The sequence below is a fragment of the Garra rufa genome, chromosome 14 (genome assembly GCF_049309525.1).
Source record: "Garra rufa chromosome 14, GarRuf1.0, whole genome shotgun sequence".
NCBI lineage: Eukaryota > Metazoa > Chordata > Actinopteri > Cypriniformes > Cyprinidae > Garra > Garra rufa.
The window spans coordinates 1,502,080-1,526,199 of record NC_133374.1 but is presented as its reverse complement, the minus strand read 5'-3'; the positions used below and the strand labels follow the sequence as shown (position 1 = coordinate 1,526,199).

At 29.6% G+C, this 24,120-nt stretch overlaps 1 protein-coding gene across 1 annotated transcript in view; it reads right to left on the bottom strand.

The window, feature by feature from the left end:
• Positions 1–2,216: 2,216 nt before the first annotated feature.
• The window catches only part of LOC141285217 (eukaryotic translation initiation factor 4 gamma 1), a 35,549-nt gene continuing 13,645 nt past the window's right edge, over positions 2,217–24,120 (bottom strand). The window contains exons 3-16 of the mRNA XM_073818257.1: positions 24,008–24,112; positions 21,970–22,275; positions 20,763–20,874; positions 20,563–20,677; positions 16,855–17,102; positions 14,633–14,757; positions 14,293–14,465; positions 11,585–11,710; positions 11,390–11,471; positions 10,300–10,398; positions 10,067–10,204; positions 7,079–7,160; positions 5,899–6,039; positions 2,217–2,582 (exon numbers count right to left, since the gene is read on the bottom strand). Of these exons, the coding sequence (XP_073674358.1) occupies positions 2,401–2,582; positions 5,899–6,039; positions 7,079–7,160; positions 10,067–10,204; positions 10,300–10,398; positions 11,390–11,471; positions 11,585–11,710; positions 14,293–14,465; positions 14,633–14,757; positions 16,855–17,102; positions 20,563–20,677; positions 20,763–20,874; positions 21,970–22,275; positions 24,008–24,112 (2,034 nt within the window). The 3' untranslated portion in view covers positions 2,217–2,400. The remainder of the gene's footprint in view (positions 2,583–5,898; positions 6,040–7,078; positions 7,161–10,066; positions 10,205–10,299; positions 10,399–11,389; positions 11,472–11,584; positions 11,711–14,292; positions 14,466–14,632; positions 14,758–16,854; positions 17,103–20,562; positions 20,678–20,762; positions 20,875–21,969; positions 22,276–24,007; positions 24,113–24,120) is intronic.

Here is a 24,120-nt window from a genome sequence, read left to right as displayed (position 1 = left end):
CCAATAAAGAGCCAATATTGATAATTCTAATAATAAATCAGTATATTAGAATGATTTCTCAAGGATCATGTGACACTTTAGACTGAAGTAATGGCTGATGAAAATTCAGCTTTGCACCACAGGAATAACTTAAATTTTTAAGTATATTACAATAGAAACCATTATTTTATATTGTAATAACATTTCACAATATTACAGTTTTTTTTTCTATATTTTTGATTAAATAAATGTAGCACTGATGAGCAGAAGAGACTTCTTTAAAAACATTACAACTCTTCCGGACCCCAAACTTTTGAGCGGTAGTGTATTTATGGTAGGAAATGTACAAAATATCTTCATGAAACATGATCTTTACTTAATATCCTAATTTTGACCCATACAATCTAAAACAGTTTTCTGAACATTATATCAAAATTAGGCAAATTTATTGCTTAAAACAAGAGAAAACCAAAAAAAAAAAAAAGATTGAATTTACTAATTTTTTTTAAGGTAAGTGGTTGCAATCAATTTATTTTAGCTGCATTTAAGTAAAAAAAAAGTTGAAAGTTAGTCAACAAAATGTTTTTATTTAAATGTGAATGAATCATTTTTTTCAATGAGCTCAGAAAATGTAATCTTTTTTTGTTTTAAGCTAAAATTCACTTCATTTTGGGTCATTTGCCAGAAAACAAGACTCAATATCTTAAACCATTTTCCTTGTTTTCTGAAAATTATATAGGCTATATATATATATATATATATATATATATATATATATATAAAATAGACAAATTATGGGCAAGATACAACCATTTGAAAATCTGAAAAAAAAAAAGTATTGCAAAAAATCACCTTTAAAGTTGTCCAAATGAAGTTCTTAGCAATGCATATTACTAATCAAAAAATACATTTTGATGTATTTACGGTAGGAAATGTACAAAATATCTTCATGGAACATGATCTTTACTGAATATCTTAATGATTTTTGGCATAAAAGACAAATCAATAATTTTGACCCATACAATATAAAATTGTTTTCTGAACAATCTGGAATCTGAGGGTGCAAAAATATGACTTAATTACTTATTATCTATGATTTTTGGAAAGAAAACTGCAAAATTTAATATACCCATGCTACTTACGTCACAAAATCTCAGCGTCTTTCTGAAAACAGAAAAGTAACACATCTTTGTCATTTTCTTTCATTGCAATGTTCTTTATTATCTTTTCCAGTTTCAAATGTGAAAAGAGGCATTAATTTCTCTCAATTAAATACTTAAAGCAAAAAAAAAAAAAAAAAGAGAAATATTTACATAATTTCATTAAACTATAATCAATAACTAGAGGAGGATAATTATACAAGCCGCCAAAAAAAAAAAAAAAAAAAAAAAAATTAAATAAAGGAAAAAAAGCCAAAAAATTAATACATGGCATTAAAGTTAGCATTTTTATTATTGGAAAACAAAAAACAAAACATGTATTTACAGTTGGCTCTCCAGGGAGCTGAAAGGCATGTAGTATTCGTACTCTCTCTCTCTCATTCTCCAGCGTTTTTTTTTTTTTTCTTTTCCTTTTCAACACTTATCTCTCTATATATAATTTTTCAAGTCGTAATATTGATTTGTTTTTCGTAAAGTCCACAAGAGGCGCAATAGAGTCTCATTGTCAAGTGTTTATGTTTCTCCATGAAGTGTGATGTGAACCGTACGTCGGCTGAAGCGTCAGCAGCAGCAAAAAGGTCAAAGGTTAAAGGTCAAAAGGTCGTCGCCCAGAGCTCGAAGCAACACTCAAAGCCCCAGCTTCGACAGGGGCGACTTGCATTTTTTTAATGTATTTCGGTCATAAAAAACGTAGAAAAAAAAGAGCTCAGAACACTCCACTAGAACTAAACCAAATCCCAAATCCAAAAAAAAATGACAATAAATCCGGTCCTCCTCGATTACAGCAACACGCACACAATCAGCCGCTCCGCGCAAAACCACATCAGCGCCCGCCAATAGATTTATTCATATTTGTATATGTATATATTTATATAAAGGGTTTCGGAACGAAAAATAGAACTCTGAGCAGCGTTCTGTCACCAGGAAGTGACATCATAAACAAACGAGCGACGATGTCATCGGCGTTCCGTCTCGGCGGCGACGGCGGGAGCGGGAAACTGGAGGAAGTCGCGATGCTAACGGCTAACGGCTAAAATTCCATAAACGGAGCAGATAAGGCTTGTCATCCTCTAATACTTTATTTCGTTTCAGTTCAACGGCTTTTTTTTTTTTTTTTTTTTTTTGCGCAAACGTCAAAACTAAAGACAAAACTAAAAAAAAAAAAAAAAAAAAGTAAAAAGGTGTGGAAAATCTCCCAAACGTTTCATTTTCCTCTTTTCCCATCCATGTCAGTCATCTCTAGTGGGCGTGGCTTAGGCTCCTAGCTGTTGTCTGATTCGTCCTCGGCCTCGCGGAGCCAGGTGAAGAAGGCGGTGACGGATTTGAGGGCGACGCCCTTTCCTTGCTGCTCCGCCGGGTCTTTGCTGGACTCCCATCTGTAAAAGCCTTCCTCTTTGATGACGTCCTCGTCGTACAGGACGTCGAAGAACATGCGCAGAAGATCTGCGGAGAGAGAAACGGGCCGGTGTTACACTTCACCCTTAATCTGAAATGACTCCAGACTCGAGGAAAAGGACTCGTGAATATTTTAAAAGCAACTCGAGTCTTTTATCCTTCTGAACATTATATCAAAATGAAGCGAGTTTTTGCTTCAAAGAAGAGAAAACATCTACTATTGGGCTCAGAAAATTAAACTAGATTCAAAGTCAAAATGATATTGGCAGGTAAACTTTTTGGGTCATTTAAAAGGAAACTAGACTTAATATCTTTACTAATTTTCCTTCAAGTAAATAGATATTTGTAGTAAAACAAGACAAATAATGAGCAATAAAGGCATTTTTCGCTTAATCTAAGGGTACAAAAAAAAAAAAAAAAAAAAAATCACAATATTGAAAAAAAAAATCACCTTTAAAGTTGTCCAAATGAAGTTCTTAGCAATGCCTATTACTAATCAAAAATTAAGTTTTGGTATATTTATGGTAGGAAATTTACAAAATATCTTGATTGTTGGCATAAAAGAAAAATCAATCTTTTTGACCCATACAATATAAAATTGTTTTCTGAATGTTATATCAAAATGAAGTGAGTTTTTGCTTCAAACTAGAAAAAAACAAACTCAATTCAAAGGGAACATTTTTTTTTTTTTTTAACTTCATTTTGGGTCATTTACCAGAAAACAAGACTTAACATCTTAAATCATTTTCCTTCTCAAGGAAATGTATCTGATTAAAGAATGTTTAGATATTTGTACTAAAACAAAAAGACAAATAATGAGCAAAAATTAAATTTGAGAGTGCTAAAAAAAAAATCTTAAAAAAAAAAAAAAAAAAAAAAAAAAAAATAATAATAATAATAATAATATTGAGAAAAAAAAAAAAAAAAATAGCCTTTAAAGTTGTCCAAATGAAGTTCTTAGCAATGCATATTACTAAACAAAAATAAAGTTTTGATATATTTACAGTAGGAAATGTCCAAAATATCTTCATGGAACATAATCTTTACTTAATATCCTAATGATTTTTGGCATAAAAGAAAAATCGATAATTTTGACCCATACAATATAAAATTGTTTTCTGAACGTTATATCAAAATTAAGTGAGTTTTTGCTTCAAACAAGAGAAAACTTTTTTTTAAGCAAAAATCTACTTCATTTTGGGTTATTTACCAGAAAACAAGACTTAACATCTTAAATCATTTTCCTTCTCAAGCAAATGTATCTGATTAAAGAATGTTGAGATATTTGTACTAAAACAATAAGACAAATAATGAGCAAAAATGTAATTTTTCTCTTAATCTAAGGGTACAAAAAAAAAAAAAAAAAAAAAAAAAAAAAAAAATCACAATATTGAAAAAAAAAATCACCTTTAAAGTTGTCCAAATGAAGTTCTTAGCAATGGCTATTACTAATCAAAAATTAAGTTTTGGTATATTTATGGTAGGAAATTTACAAAATATCTTAATGGAACATAATCTTGACTTAATATCCTAATGATTGTTGGCATAAAAGAAAAATCGATCTTTTTTTACCCATACAATATAAAATTGCTTTGTGAACGTTACATCAAAATGAAGTGAGTTTTTGCTTCAAACAAGAGAAAACAAACTCAATTCAAAGGGAACATTTTAATTTTTTTTTTTTTTTACTTCATTTTGGGTCATTTACCAGAAAACAAGACTTAACATCTTAAATCATTTTCCTTCTCAAGCAAATGTATCTGATTAAATAATGTTGAGATATTTGTACTAAAACAAAAAGACAAATAATGAGCAAAAATTAAATTTGAGGGTGCTAAAAAAAATCAAAATAATATAAAAAAAAAAAATAATAAATTGAAAAAAAAAAAAAAAATAGCCTTTAAAGTTGTCAAAATGAAGTTCTTAGCAATGCATATTACTAAACTAAAAATAAAGTTTTGATATATTTACAGTAGGAAATGTACAAAATATCTTAATGGAACATAATATTTACTTAATATCCTAATGATTTTTGGCATAAAAGAAAAATCGATAATTTTGACCCATACAATATGAAATTGTTTTCTGAACGTTATATCAAAATTAAGTGAGTTTTTGCTTCAAACAAGAGAAAACATTTTTTTTTAAGCAAAAATCTACTTCATTTTGGGTTATTTACCAGAAAACAAGACTTAATATCTTAAATCATTTTCCTTCTCATGCAAATGTATCTGATTAAAGAATGTTGAGATATTTGTACTAAAACAAAAAGACAAATAATGAGCAAAAATGAAATTTGAGGGTGCTAAAAAAAAAAAAAAAAAAAAAAAGCCTTTAAAGTTGTCCAAATGAAGTTCTTAGCAATGCATATTACTAAACAAAAATAAAGTTTTGATATATTTACAGTAGGAAATGTCCAAAATATCTTCATGGAACATAACCTTTACTTAATATCCTAATGATTTTTGGCATAAAAGAAAAATCGATAAATTTGACCCATACAATATAAAATTGTTTTCTGAACGTTATATCAAAATTAAGTGAGTTTTTGCTTCAAACAAGAGAAAACATTTTTTTTTTTAAAGCAAAAATCTACTTCATTTTGGGTTATTTACCAGAAAACAAGACTTAACATCTTAAATCATTTTCCTTCTCAAGCAAATGTATCTGATTAAAGAATGATTAGATATTTGTACTAAAACAATAAGACAAATAATGAGCAAAAATGTAATTTTTCTCTTAATGTGAGGGTGCAAAAAAAAAAAAAAAAAAATCAAAATATTCAACAAAAAAAAAAGGCCTTTAAAGAAATTCTGACCCATACAATATAAAATAGTTTTCCGAACATTAAGTGAGTTTTTGCTTAAAACAAGAGAAAAACATCTACTAATGAGCTCCTCCTAATTAAAAAAATTCAGAAGCATCTTCTGATAAAATATCTTAAAAATTCTGATAAAAATTAGCCTTCCTAATATGAGGCGATATTTGACTCCTTAAAGTGATTTAGAGCAGCATTTTCTTTTTACCCTTTTTAAAATTTTATTAAAATCATGTCAATATCTGTCAAATTCAAAAATGTGTATTCATAAGCTTTTAAAAATATCTAATTAAAACAATATAATAAAAAAAGTTCAAACAAGTTCACGAAAAAGCAACAGAGAACCGAGATCAGAGAACGCGCATCCTGTTTGTGTGCTTTATTTTACAAAAGCACAAATGTTTTGTTTTTACTGTGAGTGTGCAAAAATAAAAGTAATTATGTCCAACTCTTATCTGTATGACCAAAAAATAGTGGAGTACTTTATTTTTAGTGATTCAGACTCCAAGTTAAAGACCTGGGAACATCTCTGACACAAACACTCACTTGGCGGCTGCTCCATCTGCACCATCAGACTCTGTAAGGCGTACAGCGCCTGCAGCTCCTTCTGCTCATCTTTAATGTAGCGCTGCAGCAGCTTGGCCCTCTGGGTAATTTCTTTAGTGTCTACTTTATATGGATTATCACCTGGAGAAGATGAAAACAACATTGAAGACAGCAAAACTTAAAGTTTTTGACAATATTATAAAGAGAAATTACACTAAAGCATCTCTGTTGATGCAGGGATTCCTAACTATTTTTGTCAGTAGAATCAGTTTTGAGCTAAAATATTTATTTCACGTCTGCCTGACATTGAGACTCAATATTTTAAATTTTTAAACACATTTGCATGTTTGTGGTTCTCTGATATCAGTGGTGCAAATAAACAATTATAAAAACATTTTTTTTTAGTTTTAAGTTTTATTTATTTTTCAATTTTTTAAATGTTTTATTTTATGGTTTAATTTAATTTGATCAATTACACGATTATTTAAGAACCCCAGTTATTTTAAAAAGCATTTACTTTAATTTACAATTATTATGAATTATATTTTTATATATTAGTTAAACTATTAATTTAACTTTTCAACAACTTTCACACCCTCTGCAGTTCTATTGTTATTTAAAAAATATTAAAATTTAGAATTGATTATAATATTCTTATTTATTAATTATAAACAGCTTAGTTATATTTTATAAACATTAATTATTAGCTTTAACACTGTAGTTCTCTCAAGAACCTGTCATTTGGACAATTATTCATTTTAATTTCCAATTAGTTATTAATTCTAATATTCTTATATATTAATTATAAATAATCGTAACATTAATTGACTAACAACTTACAAACCCCCTACCGTTCCTTCCTATTTAATTTACAATAAACTATTAATTACAATATCAATATACAATAATTATAACATTATTAATTTACATTATGCTTGCATTTTAATTTTAGGTAGAGTTTTAGTAATTTTGCTGTGTGTGTAATTTTTATTTGTTGTGTTTTTTTTATGTCTATATAGTTTTTTAGTTTAGTTTAAGTTATTTCAGTACATCATTGTTGCCTAAATAGCTGAAATAAAATTAGTTTTTATATTTGATTTCACTCAAACTATACTCAAGTCCTATTGTATAAAATCAAGCTTCAGCTCACTTTAATTCCCCCTAAATGACTGTGACTCACAGATGATGGCAGACTGACAGACGGCGGTCATCAGCGCTCGAACAAATGCATTCGATGATGGTTGCTGCTCGTCCAGATTGGCCTGCAAAAAGAGAGAGAGGTCAAAGATCACAGAAGTGAAAAACACAGCTGCAAAAGCTGTAACAAAACATTTCATGGTGGAACACAACACGTTTGAGGTTCTAGTCAAAAGCAAACATTTTGGAGCGAATGCAAAAGCATTAAAAAAATTTCCAAATCCAAAACTTGCATTTGATTTCATTGGTTATTTCAACCATTTTATGAACGAATGCAAAGCTTTTTAGAGGAATGCAAAAGCAAAATTAAAAATTTGTCAGGCGCCACGGACACGCCCAACGAAGACTCAAGATCTTCGCAATTTACCATCGCTAAGGCCTTTAGATTAGACTGACCAAGTATAATGTTAATATCATTAAATCTCTAGGAGGAGTTTGTTACAGCGTAAAACATGTCACTTCCTGTTGCCAGCAGCTGGCGCTATGACAATTTCATGGAAATCTGTCGGGCCGCCATGGACTCCAACGAAAACTCTAGATGTTTGCAATTTAATGTCACATGGGCCTTTAGATTAGACTCACCAAATTTGGTGTTGATCTGAACAAATCTCTAGGAGGAGTATGTTCAAGTACAACGCCTGAAAATGGCAAAAAGTCACTGTGAAAATGAAAAATAACCAACTTCCTGTTGGGTTACGGATTTTACTCCAAGAGACTTTTTTGTAGGTATTGTTGTGTTACATGTGTGTACCAATTTTCATATATGTATGTGAAGCGCAGCTCTAAGTGCGCTCTGCTGAATGTGTATAGGTGGTGTTATCAAACCTTTTTGCCACACCCACTACTAATACCCATATCGGACATAACTTTTCACCAGTTTTGATGTGTGTGCGAAGTTTCATGAGTTTGAGCATTTTTAGGCCCTAAAAAATGCGACTCAAGTTTTTTGCAATTTAACAACACAAAGGCCTTTAGATTAGACTGACCAAATATAATGTTGATATCATTAACCCTCTAGGAGGAGTTTGTTCAAGTGTGACGAGTGAAAATGGCAAAAATCACACACAATTTGCTGAGAAAATGAAAAATAACCAACTTCCTGTTGAGTTTCGAATTTTGCTCCAAGAGACTTTTTTGTAGGTATTGGTTTGTTACATGTGTTTTCCGATTTTCGTGCATGTACGTGAAGTGTAGCTCAAAGTGCACACCGCGGAACGTGTAAAGGTGGCACTATCGAGCCATTTTGCCACACCCACTTCTGAAACCCATATCAGATGTACATTTTCACCCAGTTCTGATGCGTGTGCAAAGTTGAATGATTTTGAGCATGTTTAGGCCCTCAAAAATGCGATTAATTTTGGAGAATATTTATCGCGCTGCCACGGACACGCCCTTTAAACGAAAATGAAATTTCTTTGCAATTTACCATCGCTAAGGCCTTTAGATTAGACTGACCAAGTATAATGTTAATAGCATTAAATCTCTAGGAGGAGTTTGTTACAGTGTAAACATGTCACTTCCTGTTGCCAGCTGGCGCTATGACAATTTCATGGAAATCTGTCGGGCCGCCATGGACACACTCTCCAACGAAAATGTAAGATCTTTGCAATTTACCAACGCAAAGGCCTTTAGATTAGATTAATCAAATATAATGTTGATATCATCAAATCTCTAGAAGGAGTACATTCAAGTACAACGCCTGAAAATGGCAAAAATCTGTTGTGAAAATTAAAAATAACCGACTTCCTGTTGGGTTTCGAATTTTGCTCCAAGAGACTTTTTTATAGGTATTGGTGTGTTACATGTGTTTTCCGATTTTCGTGCATGTACGTGAAGCGTAGCTCAAAGTGCACTCCGCTAAACGTGTTTATTGGTGGCACTATCGAGCCATTTTGCCACACCCACTTCTGAAACCCATATCAGATGTAAATTTTCGCCCAGTTCTGATGTGTGTGCAAAGTTGAATGAGTTTGAGCATGTTTAGGCCCTCAAAAATGCGATTAATTTTGGAGAATATTTATCGCACTGCCACGGACACGCCCTTTAAACGAAAATGTAAGATCTTCGCAATTTAACATCGCAAAGGCCTTTAGATTAGATTCACCAAATATAATGTTGATATCATCAAATCTCTAGGAGGAGTACATTCAAGTACAACGTCTGAAAATGGCAAAAATCTGTTGTGAAAATTAAAAATAACCGACTTCCTGTTGGGTTTGGAGTTTTGACCCAAGAGGCTTTTTTGTAGGTATTGGTGTGTTACATGTGTTTTCCGATTTCCGTGCATGTACGTGAAGTGTAGCTCAAAGTGCACACCGCGGAACGTGTAAAGGTGGCACTATCGAGCCATTTTGCCACACCCACTTCTGAAACCCATATCAGATGTAAATTTTCGCCCAGTTCTGATGTGTGTGCGAAGTTGAATGAGTTTGAGCATGTTTAGGCCCTCAAAAATGCGATTAATTTTGGAGAATATTTATCGCGCTGCCACGGACACGCCCTTTAAACGAAAATGTAAGATCTTCGCAATTTAACATCGCAAAGGCCTTTAGATTAGATTCACCAAATATAATGTTGATATCATCAAATCTCTAGGAGGAGTACATTCAAGTACAACGTCTGAAAATGGCAAAAATCTGTTGTGAAAATTAAAAATAACCGACTTCCTGTTGGGTTTGGAGTTTTGACCCAAGAGGCTTTTTTGTAGGTATTGGTGTGTTACATGTGTGTACCGATTTTCGTGCATGTATGTGAAGCGTAGCTCAAAGTGCACTCCGCTAAACGTGTTTATTGGTGGCACTATCGAGCCATTTTGCCACACCCACTTCTGAAACCCATATCAGACGTAAATTTTCTCAAAGTTTCATGAGTTTTGGCCCTCTATGTTTTTTTACGCACAGCTAATATTTTTCACTCAAAACTTCTGTATTCTCATGCAAATGTTTCTTTAAGGAAGGCAAACGAGTCGTACCTCTACCCAGTCAAAGATCCTCTGGTTGTCGGCTTTCTCCTGCAGGAGTCTCTCCAGCTCTCTAGACATGTCTTCTGGACTCAGAGTCACTTTACTGCTCTTCCTCACTAAGTCCTCACCCAGAGTGAACTCTACTCCCTGAACACACACACATAATCATATAGCTTAATATCATAACGAAGAATACTGCCATTGGTCAATCTACTGCTGGTTCGACTGAAGTCACCACTAACCTTTTCGGTGACAAACTTATTGATATCCTCATCTTCAGGCAGGAAGTCTTTCCAGCTCAGCGCTGCATCTCTCCACATCGCTCCCACCTTCTTATGACTCTGAGACAGGAAACAGTTCAGAACACTTTTAGACACTTTTTAGAAATACACCTAAAATTGCTCCCTATATAGGGCACTATGTTCACTGTTTTGTACCAAATGAAATGATTAAGCAAAATAAGAAATATTAACAATGCTATATTTCACTTTAAAATAAATAAAAAGGTAAAAAAAAAATGTAAACTAAAATGTATATAATAAATAATAATAATATTACTTCACGTATTGTTGCTTTTATTATGATTTAATATGATAAAATACAGATATGACATGAATAATGTAATATTTCACTTTAAAATAAAAAAGCTACCAAATAAAATGTATTATTATTGCTTTTATCATGATTATTTTAACATAATAAAATGATTCAACAAGATAAAAAAATATGAATAATGTAATATTCAACAAAACAAAAAATAATGTAATATTTCACTTTAAAATTAAAATAAAATATGTAAATTAAAATGTATAACAATAACAAAATTTATACTCTTATTATTGCTTTTATTATGATTATTTTTTATCTAAAATTATTCAACAAAATCAAAATATGACTAATGTAAAATTTCACTTTAAAATAAAAAATATATTAAAAAAACTTAAACGTATAACAATATTATTATTAGTCTTATAAATAAAATTCAAAAGTAAAAAAAATTTAATAATAATAATAATAATAATAATAATAATAATAATAATATTTTATTTAGAAAAAAATATAAAATATGTTAACTCAAATGTATAATAATAATATTATTAGTACTCTTATTATTGCTCTTATTATTTTTACCTCATAAAACAAAATATTAGGAATAATATTTACAGTATTTAGAAAATAAAATTCCCAATGCATTTAAGTGACTCAAACTCAGAATAGACCAATTAATTCATATAAAGCAGCATTTACTGAGACTGAAAACACCACTTCATTCTCTAAGAAGCACATTTATTTAATCAAATCACAGACTAAATTTATTCACAGGGATCCTACCATTCCTTTACAGAGCAGCTTGAGGATTTCCAAAAGCAGAACTCCAGCTTTCCCAAGAGGCACCAGTGGTTTAGACACCTCCCTATGAACAGGTCAGAGGTCGTTCGATCAGCCGCAGCTCCTTATATCTTACTGCCCGTTTGATTGATTTAATGATTTGTGTGTGGTGTTATCAGCAGGTAATGGAAGGCTCACCTGAAGAGCGGCCCCATGGGAATCCCTCCCTCATGCAGCATGGGACAGATGAGCTCAGCCAGATACAGCCAGAAGTGAGGAATATCTATAGCCATGTCCTCCGCAACCTCCAACACCTCCAACAGCCTGCAACAAGCATTAGCATTAGAACAATGAACACTGCATTTTGTATACATTTACATGCAACCATAACAAACATTTTCCTTACTTGAAAAAAAATAAATAAATAAAATAAACAAGCCCATTTCTCAAACAGGAGTTGATAAAAAGCGAATTAAGAATTCAAATCATAAAAACCTCAAATTAAAATACTATTTAAAATATTTAAAAATACTGAACAAACTGTTTAAATGATAAAAATTTGCATTAATAAATAACATTAATGCAATAATAAAAAAGCTAATACTTAATTCTATCACAAAAACAATATAAATCATCTTTAAAATAATATAAAATAAATCAACAACCAAAATAACTATTGCATTAAAAAAGCGAATAATAAATTCTATAAAAAACGAACATTTAAAATATTTTTAAAATAAAACAAAATTAACAATCAAAATAAGTATTGCATTAATAAATAATTGCAATTATATTGCAATAATAAAAAAATCTAATAACTAATTCTAGCACAAAAAACAAAATAATATATTAAATATATAAAAATCTAAATATATAAAATGTTTAAATATTTAAAAATAATACTTAAAATAATCATGAAAAATATCAAAATAATTATTGCATTAATTAATAATCATATTACAATAATAAAAAAGCTAATAATTAACTCTATAAAAATTAACGAACAAAATAAGTATTGCATTAATAAATAATTGCAATTATATTGCAATAATAAAAAATCTAATAACTAATTCTAGCACAAAAACCAAAATAATATATTAAATATATAAAAATCAAAATAATATATAAAATGTTTAAATATTTTAAAATACTTAAAATAATCATGAAAAATATCAAAATAATTATTGCATTAATTAATAATCATAATATTACAATAATAAAAAGCGAATAATTAACTCTATAAAAATTAACGATCAAAATAAGTATTGCATTAATAAATAATTGCAATTGTATTACAATAATAAAAAATCTAATAACTAATTCTAGCACAAAAACCAAAATAATATATTAAATATATAAAAATCTAAATAATATATAAAATGTTTAAATATTTAAAAATAATACTTAAAATAATCATGAAAAATATCAAAATAATTATTGCATTAATTAATAATCATAATATTACAATAATAAAAAGCGAATAATTAACTCTATAAAAATTAACAATCAAAATAAGTATTGCATTAATAAATAATTGCAATTGTATTACAATAATAAAAAATCTAATAACTAATTCTAGCACAAAAACCAAAATAATATATTAAATATATAAAAATCAAAATAATATATAAAATGTTTAAATATTTAAAAGTAATACTTAAAATAATCATGAAAAATATCAAAATAATTATTGCATTAATTAATAATCATAATATTACAATAATAAAAAGCAAATAATTAACTTTATAAAAATTAACAATCAAAATAAGTATTGCATTAATAAATAATTGCAATTGTATTACAATAATAAAAAATCTAATAACTAATTCTAGCACAAAAACCAAAATAATATATTAAATATATAAAAATCAAAATAATATATAAAAAGTTTAAATATTTAAAAATACTTAAAATAATCATGAAAAATATCAAAATAATTATTGCATTAATTAATAATCATATTACAATAATAAAAAAGTGAATAATTAACTCTATAAAAAATTTACAATCTAAATAATTATTGCATTAATAAATAATCATAATATTACAATAATAAAAAAACGAATAATTAACTATAAAAATTAACAATCAAAATAGGTATTGCATTAATAAATAATTGCAATTATATTGCAATAATAAAAAATCTAATAACTAATTCTAGCACAAAAACCAAAATAATATATTAAATATATAAAAATCAAAATAATATATAAAATGTTTAAATATTTAAAAATAATACTTAAAATAATCATGAAAAATATCAAAATAATTATTGCATTAATTAATAATCATAATATTACAATAATAAAAAAACGAATAATTAACTATAAAAATTAACAATCTAAATAATTATTACATTAATAAATAATCATAATATTACAATAATAAAAAAACGAATAATTAACTATAAAAATTAACAATCAAAATAGGTATTGCATTAATAAATAATTGCAATTATATTGCAATAATAAAAAATCTAATAACTAATTCTAGCACAAAAACCAAAATAATATATTAAATATATAAAAATCAAAATAATATATAAAATGTTTAAATATTTAAAAATACTTAAAATAATCATGAAAAATATCAAAATAATTATTGCATTAATTAATAATCATATTACAATAATAAAAAAGCTAATAATTAACTCTATAAAAAATTAACAACAAAACAACAAATTGTAATATTGCAATAATAAAAAGCTAATAATTAATTCTATAACAAAAACAAAAAATCTAAATAATATTTAAAATGTTTAAATATTTAAATAAAAAAACTAAACAAAACCATTTCTAAAACAGCAAAAATAAACAAAAACTAAAATAATGCAATTGAAAATTTTTTTATATATATATATAAAAAACAATAATAGTATGCACACACATTAGGAATGGGTGTCTCACCCTTTGTAGTATTGTTGTGTGGATAGTGTTTGTGTTTTGACGAGTTGTTGAAACAGTAAACCCAAGTGTTCTCTAGCGATAGTGCTGCGCTCCAGCGTGGACTCGATTCCCGTCCGAACGAACACAGACAGCAGAGACGAGCAATTCAGCTCAGCCACGCACTGCAGCGCCTCCTACAGGAACAACAGCAGCACATGTTAAAAACAGGCCACATCTGTGTGTGTTTATGTGTGTGTGTGTGTGTGTGTGTGTGTGTGTGTGTGTTTATGTGTGTGTGTGTGTGTGTGTGTGTGTGTGTGTGTGTGTGTGTGTGTGTGTTTATGTGTGTGTGTGTGTGTACCTTCAGGTCATTGATGTGCAGATACTCCTCGATGATGGCTGTGGATTTCTTCTCCAGTTCCTCCTCAGTCAGCGCCGGTTTGGAGGAAGCAGGTGGAGGAGTGGGAATACTTTCTCTCTTTACTGCTTCAAAACAAATATAAAAAATTATTTCTCAAACTGGTTTGTGAGGGAAATGCAGGAGTTGATGAAAAAACGAATAATTAAATCATAAAAACTTCAAATAAAAAACATTTTAAAAATCTAAACAAATGTTTATTTAAAATGATACAAATGATCAATCAAAATAAATATAGCATTAATAAGTAATATTACTAATACTGCAATAGTAAAAAGCTAATCAATAATTCTAATAATTAATTCTATCACAAAAACAGAAAAATTTAAATAATATTTGTTTAAATATTTAAAAATAATCTTTAAAAGAATGAAAAACAACAATCACACTAACTATTGAATTAATAAATTATATTAATAACATTGCATTAATAAAAAAGCTAATATACAATTCTTCCACAAAAACAAAAACAAAATATATTTTAAATGTTTACATATTTAAAAATATTCTTTAAAGCATAAACAAATAACAATTGGAATAACTATTGCAAAAATAAATCATATTAGTAATATTGGAATTAATAAAAAAGCCAATATATAATTCTATCACAAAAAATATATATATTTAACATCTTTAAATATTAAAAAACAACAACTTTAAAATAACACAAATATATAATTCTATCACAACAAAATTAAAATAATATAATAATCTTTAAAAAAATTAAAAAAAAAATCTGATTAACTATTGCATTAATAAATACCAATAATATTGCAATAATAAAAAGCTAATATATAATTTTATAATAAAAATGAAAAAAAAAAAAAAAAAAAACTGGTTAAATGTTTAAAAATAATTTTTAAAATAATAAATTAACAATTAACAATAATAACTCTTGCATGCATTTAAAAATAATCGTAATTATATTGCAATTATTAAAAAGCTAATTTATTATTCTATCATCAAAAGAAAATGAAAAATATTTAAAAATAATCTTTAAAAGAATACAAAAATAACAATATGAATAACTATTGCAATAATAAATAATATTAGTATATTTAATATTTTTAAATATTTAAACATGTTAAATATTTTTGTTTGTTTGTTTGTTTTTTGGGATGAATTACATATTACATTAGCTTTTTTATTAATGCATTATTATTTATACTTATTTATTCAATAGTCATTTTTAATAAATCTAAATAATATAAAAAAAATGTTTAAATATTTAAAAATAATCAAATAATTAAGAATCAAAATAAGAAATATTCAAAATAAAAATAATAACATTAATAAATAATTGTAAATATATTAAGAGTTCAAGAAAAGCTAAGAATTGAATCATAAAAACTTAAATCATATAAAATAATATTTAAAATGTTTAACTATTTAAAAATGACGATAAACATGACTTTTGCATTAAAATGTAAATATTAAAAATGTTTAAATATTTAAAAATAATCAAATAATTAAGAATCAAAATAAGAAATATTCAAAATAAAAATAATAACATTAATAAATAATTGTAAATATATTAAGAGTTCAAGAAAAGCTAAGAATTGAATCATAAAAACTTAAATCATATAAAATAATATTTAAAATGTTTAACTATTTAAAAATGACGATAAACATGACTTTTGCATTAAAATGTAAATATTAAAAATGTTTAAATATTTAAAAAAAATTAAGAATCAAAATAAGAAATATTTAAAATAAAAAAATAACAATAGCATTAATAATTACCTGTAAAAACCGTTCACGAAAAGCTAAGAATTAAATCTCAAAAACTTAAAAATAGAATAATATTTAAAATGTTCAAATATTTAAAAATCAATCTTAAAAATGAACAATAAAAATAACTATTGCATTAATAACTAATAAGAATTATATTGCAATAAGAAAAATGCAATAGTTAACTCTAATCATAAAAACGAACAAATTAAAATGTTTAAATATTTAAAAAATATTTCAAATAATAAAAATGTAACAATCAAAATAGTTATTGCATTAATAAATTATCTTATTAATATTGCAGTAATAGTAATAAAATTATTATTATGATTATTAATTAGTAAATAATTCAATTACAAATAAAATCGTACAATTCTAACAAAAATGTTAAAAACAAAAAAAAAACAAAAACCTTTGACCTGAGTTGGCCGTACCATTGCCGCGTTCTCTCTCGCGTTCGTCTGTCATGCTTGACACGCGGCGCACCATCTCTGCGGGACGCTGCTCTCGTTCCCGACTCCTCTCCTCCTTTTCACGGCTGAAACTGCGTTTGCCGACAGCGGGCCGATTCCGGTCCAGCCGGTCTGATCCGCGGTCGTCACGGCGATCGTAGCGGTCGCCACGGTCCATGCGATCATCGCGCCGCTCGAAACGGTCGCTACGTTCCCGACTGGAGCTGTTCCTGACAAACAAACACAACCACAGACCATCAGAGGAAGATCCCACCAATTCACCACTGTGCTATTACTATTATTACTCTCTCTCTCTCTCTATCACTAGCCAAGCCTAGAAACTAGAATCATGCTAGTAGCTTGCTAATCATGTTAGAAACATGCTAACAACATGCTAATCAGGCTAAAACATGTTAACATGCTAATCATGGTAGTAACATTCTAACAACACGCTATTATGTTAAAACAAGCTTATAACATGTTAATCATGTTAAAACAGGCTAATCATGAAAACAACATGCTAGTACCTTGCTAATCATGCTAAAAACATTCTAGTAATATGCTAGTCATGGTAGGAACATCATAACACACTATCATGTCAAAAACAAGCTAGTAACATGTTAACCATGTTAAAAAATGTCAACACGCTAATCATGCTAACATGTTAATCGTGGTAGTTTCATTCTAACAACACGCTATCATGTTAAAACAAGCTAGTAACATGTTAATCATGTTAAAACATGCTAACATGTGAAAACATGATAACAATAAGCTACCAATATGCTAATCATGTTAGAATAATGCTAATAACATGCTGATCATGTTAAAAACAAGCTAATAACATGTTACCTTTCAAAAAAACATGGTATGCTACTCATGCTAAAACATGTTAAATACAAGCTAGTAACAAGTAAAAAAAAAAAAAAAGTTAATCATGCTGTAAACATGCTAACTACATGCCAATCATGCTATCAGCACTTTATTCACATGCTAATCATGTTAAAAACATGTTAGCAGCATGATAGTAACTTGATAATCATGCTAAAACATGCTAACATGCTAATCGTGGTAGTAACATTCTAACAACACGCTATTATGTAAAAACAAGCTAGTAACATGTTAATCATGCTAAAACATTCTAGCAACGTGCTAGTCATGGTAGGAATATTATAACACGCTATCATGGCAAAAATTAGTATCATGTTGATGATGTTAAAACATGCTTACATGCTAATCATGCTAATTGTGGTAGTAACATTCTAACAACACGCTATCATGTTAAAAACAAGCTAGTAACATGTTAAAACATGCTAACAACATGTAAAACATGGTAACAATAAGCTACCAATATGCTAATCATGTTAGAATCATGCTAGCAACATGCTAATTATTTTAAAAACGAGCTAATAACATGTTATCTAAAAAAACATGTTAGCAACATGGTAACATGCTAATCAAAACCATGTTAACTACATGTTAACCGTGTTACCAATATGATAGGAAAATGCCATCAATATATCTATCAACATGCTAGTAACTTGCTAATCATGCTGGAAACATGTCAACAACAGGCTAATCATGCTAACAACTTGCAAATCATGCTAGAAACATTTTAACAACATGTTAATATGCTAGCAGCATGTTAATCAGCTAAAAACATGTTTACATGCTAGAAACATGCTAGCAACATGCTAATCATGCTAGAAAAATGTTAACAACATGCCAGTAACTTGCTAATCATGGTAACAACATGCTAGAAACATGCTAATATGCTAGCAGCACGTTAATCATGCTAGAAACATGTTATCAACATGCTAATTATGCTAGAAAAATGTAAGCAACATGCTACTTATACTAGAAAAATGTTAGCAACATGCTAGCAACTTGCTAATCATGGTAACAACATGCTAGCAACATGCTAATTATACCAGAAAAATGTTAGCAACATGCTATCAACTTGCTAATCATGGTAGCAACATGCTAGAAACATGCTAATTATACTAGAAAAATGTTAGCAACATTGCTAGCAACTTGCTCATCATGGTAGCAACATGCTAGAAACATGCTAATTATGCTAAAAAAATGTTAGCAACATACTAATTATACTAGAAAAATGTTAGCAACATGTTAACAACTTGCTAATCATGGTAACAACATGCTAGCAAAATGCTAATTAATACTAGAAAAATGTTAGCAACATTGCTAGCAACTTGCTCATCATGGTAGCAACATGCTAGAAACATGTTAATTATGCTAAAAAAATGTTAGCAACATGCTAACGACATGCTAATTATGCTAGAAAAATGTAAGCAACATGCTAATTATACTAGAAAAATGTTAGCAACATGCTAACAACTTGCTAATCATGGTAACAACATGCTACTAACATGCTAATTATACTAGAAAAATGTTAGCAACATGCTATCAACTTGCTAATCATGGTAGCAACATGCTAGAAACATGCTAATTATACTAGAAAAATGTTAGCAACATTGCTAGCAACTTGCTCATCATGGTAGCAACATGCTAGAAACATGCTAATTATGCTAAAAAAAATGTTAGCAACATGCTAATTATGCTAAAAAAATGTTAGCAACATGCTAGCGACATGCTAATTATGCTAGAAAAATGTAAGCAACATGCTAATTATACTAGAAAAATGTTAGCAACATGCTAATTATACTAGAAAAATGTTAGCAACATTGCTAGCAACTTGCTCATCATGGTAGCAACATGCTAGAAACATGCTAATTATGCTAAAAAAATGTTAGAAACATGTTAATTATGCTAAAAAAATGTTAGCAACATGCTAGCGACATGCTAATTATGCTAGAAAAATGTAAGCAACATGCTAATTATACTAGAAAAATGTTAGCAACATGCTATCAACTTGCTAATCATGGTAGCAACATGCTAGAAACATGCTAATTATACTAGAAAAATGTTAGCAACATTGCTAGCAACTTGCTCATCATGGTAGCAACATGCTAGAAACATGCTAATTATGCTAAAAAAAATGTTAGCAACATGCTAATTATGCTAAAAAAATGTTAGCAACATGCTAATTATACTAGAAAAATGTTAGCAACATGCTAGCAACTTGCTAATCATGGTAACAACATGCTAGCAACATGCTAATTATACTAGAAAAATGTTAGCAACATGCTATCAACTTGCTAATCATGGTAGCAACATGCTAGAAACATGCTAATTATACTAGAAAAATGTTAGCAACATGCTATCAACTAGCTAATCATGGTAGCAAAATGCCAATTATACTAGAAAAATGTTAGCAACATGCTATCAACTTGCTAATCATGGTAACAACATGCTAGCAACATGCTAATTATACTAGAAAAATGTTAGCAACATGCTATCAACTTGCTAATCATGGTAGCAACATGCTAGAAACATGCTAATTATACTAGAAAAATGTTAGCAACATGCTATCTATCTGACGGACTGTATTGCCTCTAAAACATTTAAGCTTTATGCTTTAAAACTACTGTAAACTGCAATCTTTTTCAGACTAAAAATCAAACTTAAAACTTTTCGAATTGTTTAAAACTTTTTCAAACTCTGTTCAGGCTTTCGCAGGCCAACTTCGAAGTTTGTCTTGACTAACTTTTTTATCTAGTTGACTGTAGTACTACTTTGACTTTGTTTTTATTGTGATATTCTATATCTGACCTGTGAGGAACCCTCCTGTCAGAGTCCATGTTGGCGGATGATGATGATGAAGAGGAGGAAGGCTGCTGAAGAGCTGAAAAGCGATTCAAGGTGCTCGCACGACCAGAATCCTGGGCTGTGAAACACACGGAAACAAACACATAAGAGTCACATCAGATCTGAATGAGTGCGTAATAAATCACTAGTGTACAAACACTCACCGGCTTCACTGGGTTTGGCTCCTGAGCCGCCGCTGCTGCCTTTGCCCCAACTGCCCCACATGCCCTTACCTCCGGGGGCAAGAAGCTGATTATTGAAGTCCAAAGCACCTGGCTGTAGAAGACAAACACAAACAGCTTTAGTGCTCAATGATAATATTGAGTTTATTAAACTGATCAAATTAAAGCATAAAAAGCACTAAAAATGACTAATCCTTTCAAATTAAAATGCGAGTTGAAGAAACCCCCCCCCCAAAAAAAAACTAAATATAAATGTAAAATAATATTTTAAGTATTTAAACATTTAAATATTTCAAATATAAATGTTACAAATATAAGCTGAAAATAAAAAATATGACTAATACTTTAAAATTAAGATAAAAAAAAATTAAGATAACAAAAATACAAACTAATTCAAAATGCAGGGAGTTTGTGAGTCAATGAAAAGAAAAACATTAATTAAATCTTACAAATGTGGATTTAAAGTAATATCGAAAATATATAAAAAAATAATGAAAAAAAGAATATTTAAAATAAATTAGACTTACTAAAAATAGATATGAATATAAGATGAAAAAATATGACTCATACTTTCAATAATGACTAATATTTTAAAATTAAAATAAAAATAAAAACTGATTCAAAAAGTTTGTGACAGCAAAAAGCTAAAGTTAATTAAATCATAATGTAAATTCAAAATAATATAAAAAAGGAAAATACTTAAATTAAAAAAGCACTTACTAAAATTTAAGATGAAAATAAAAAAGTATTGTATCTGTTTATCTGCATGTCATATAACCATTAATGGACATCAGATATACATGATTAAATTAAATAGTAAATTAAAGTAATTTTCAGAATCTTAAACAGCAACCTAAAGTAGTCATTTAAAGACATTTACAAACTTCAAGTTGAAGGAAAAAAAAAAAAACCTCACTCATCAATTCAGAGTATCGGATCGATGCAACCCTAACATAAATAATAACATAACACTGACATTTATAAATTAATATTAATACTATAGTAATATGTATATAAACAACATTTCTGCCAGAGCTGCTAAATATTACTACAGTAAATCCATGGTAAATTTCTACCAAAGTTAAAAACAGCGGACTGATAATCCTTCTTACCGATTATTTGTTAATTATGGATCAGACATTAGTTGGCTGAATGAATGAATGTAAAGTTTGCTGGATGATTTAACAACCTTAGTGATCTTGCTGAGTCGTGTGGGGTCGATAGGTCTGTTCTTGGTGGAAATGGGCACTGTGTTCCAGCCATCATCAGGGGCCTGGTTGCCACGGGAACCAGGTGTGTGGGGTCCTCCACGGGGCCCCATTCCGCCCATCCCTCCTCCTCCTCCGCCGCCACCTCCTCCACTGCGGCTATCCTTCTTAGACATGAGCTGCTGCTGAACCTTGGCCTGCTCTCTGTGCTCCTCTAGCTCCGCCTCCTTGTGGATCTGCTCGATGGTCTTCGGCCCCAGATCTCCTCGCCGTGGGACCCAGTTATTCTGAGAGACGCAGAGAAAATGAGCTCAGAAACAACACACTGAAAAGTTGAAATACTATGATAATAAAATCTAAAAACTATGATAATAAAATCAAAATAAAGTAGTCGCAATACTACTACAATAAAGTTGCAATACTAAGAGAATAAAGATGCAATACTGCGAGAATAGAGTTGCAATACTACAAGATTAATGTTGCAATATAACGAGAATAAAGTCGCAATACTGTGAGAATAGAGTCGCAATACTGCGAGAATAAAGATGCAATACTACAAGATTAATGTTGCAATACTACAAGAATAAAGTCGCAATACTATAAGAATAATGTTTCCAATACTAAGAGAATAAAGTCGCAATACTGCGAGAATAAAGATGCAATACTACAAGTAAGGGCTAATGTACAGGCAGCCGGTAGTTATCGCAGAAATAAGCCCCGACAGTGTGATCAGGACCCGACGGGAAGCGGAGGGTCTTGTATCACACTGAAGGGGCTTATTTCTGCGATAACTACCGGCTGCCTGTACATTATCCCGCTTATTACACGGCTACTTGCCACATAAGGAAAAAAACTGGACATGAATATGAATTTGAAACCTTTTATTGGCATATTTGTTTTAAATTAAAATTTTTATCCTTCCGCGAAACGATATAGTACCACGTGACTAACATTCAAACTATGTACGTTAGTAAGACAATTTAAATAGATTAATGTCGAAATTTTCCATTGTTAATTGTGGTTGTCCAGTGTTTGTCACAAGATGGCGCCAAACGGTAATCTTTGTTGGCACGGAGGGATTTTAAACATACAAGTAGTACCGGCTATGCGTTATTACTTTGGAGCGGTGATTATTTGAAAAGAACGAACCTGCAAATGTCTCAACTGACCAATCAGAATCAAGCATTCCAAAGAGCCGTGTAATAAGAATAATGCTGCAATACTACAAGAATAAAGTCGCAATACTATAAGAATAATGTTTCCAATACTAAGAGAATAAAGTCGCAATACTACAAGAATAAAGTCGCAATACTACAAGATTAATGTTGCAATACTACAAGAATAAATTCGCAATACTACAAGATCAATGTTGCAATACTACAAGAATAAAGTTGCAGTACTAAAGAATAAAGTCGCAATGCTACAAGAATAAAGTCGCAATACTGTGAAAATAGAGTCGCAATACTGTAAGAAAAGAGTAGCAATACTGCGAAAATAAAGATGCAATACTACAAGAATAAAGTTGCAATACTGCAAGAATAATGTTGCAATACAACGAGAATAAAGTCGCAATACTAAGAGAATAAAGTCGCAATGCTACAAGAATAAAGTCGCAATACTGTGAGAATAGAGTCGCAATATTACAAGATTAAAGTCGAATTACTATGAGATTAAAGTCGAAACATTTTGAGAATAAAGTGTTTAAAATTCTATTAATATTTCCCAATATTGTGTGTAATTTGTTTGCAGGAGGGGCGATCCAGACCTGTATCAGCGTATGGCACAGAGTTACTCATCTTCAAGAGCGGCTCTGCATTAAACTGCTGATCTGATGTCAGCCGAAGCTCCGCCCACCGCAGCCAGAGCTGAGACTACAGTGGACTAAAGCACGGCTCAAACACACACGCACACGCGCAGACGCAGACGCAGACGCAGACGCAGACACAGACACAGACACAGACACACAGACACAGACACACAGACACGCACACACTCTCAGAGTCTGTTTCAATTGTTTACCCGTCGTAAATCAATAACGTCCTGCAGCATGAAGCGAATTCTAGAAGAGGTTTTCCGCTCCTTAATAATTTTCTCCATCTGGTTGAAATATTGATCCATTCGGGGCTGAAAAA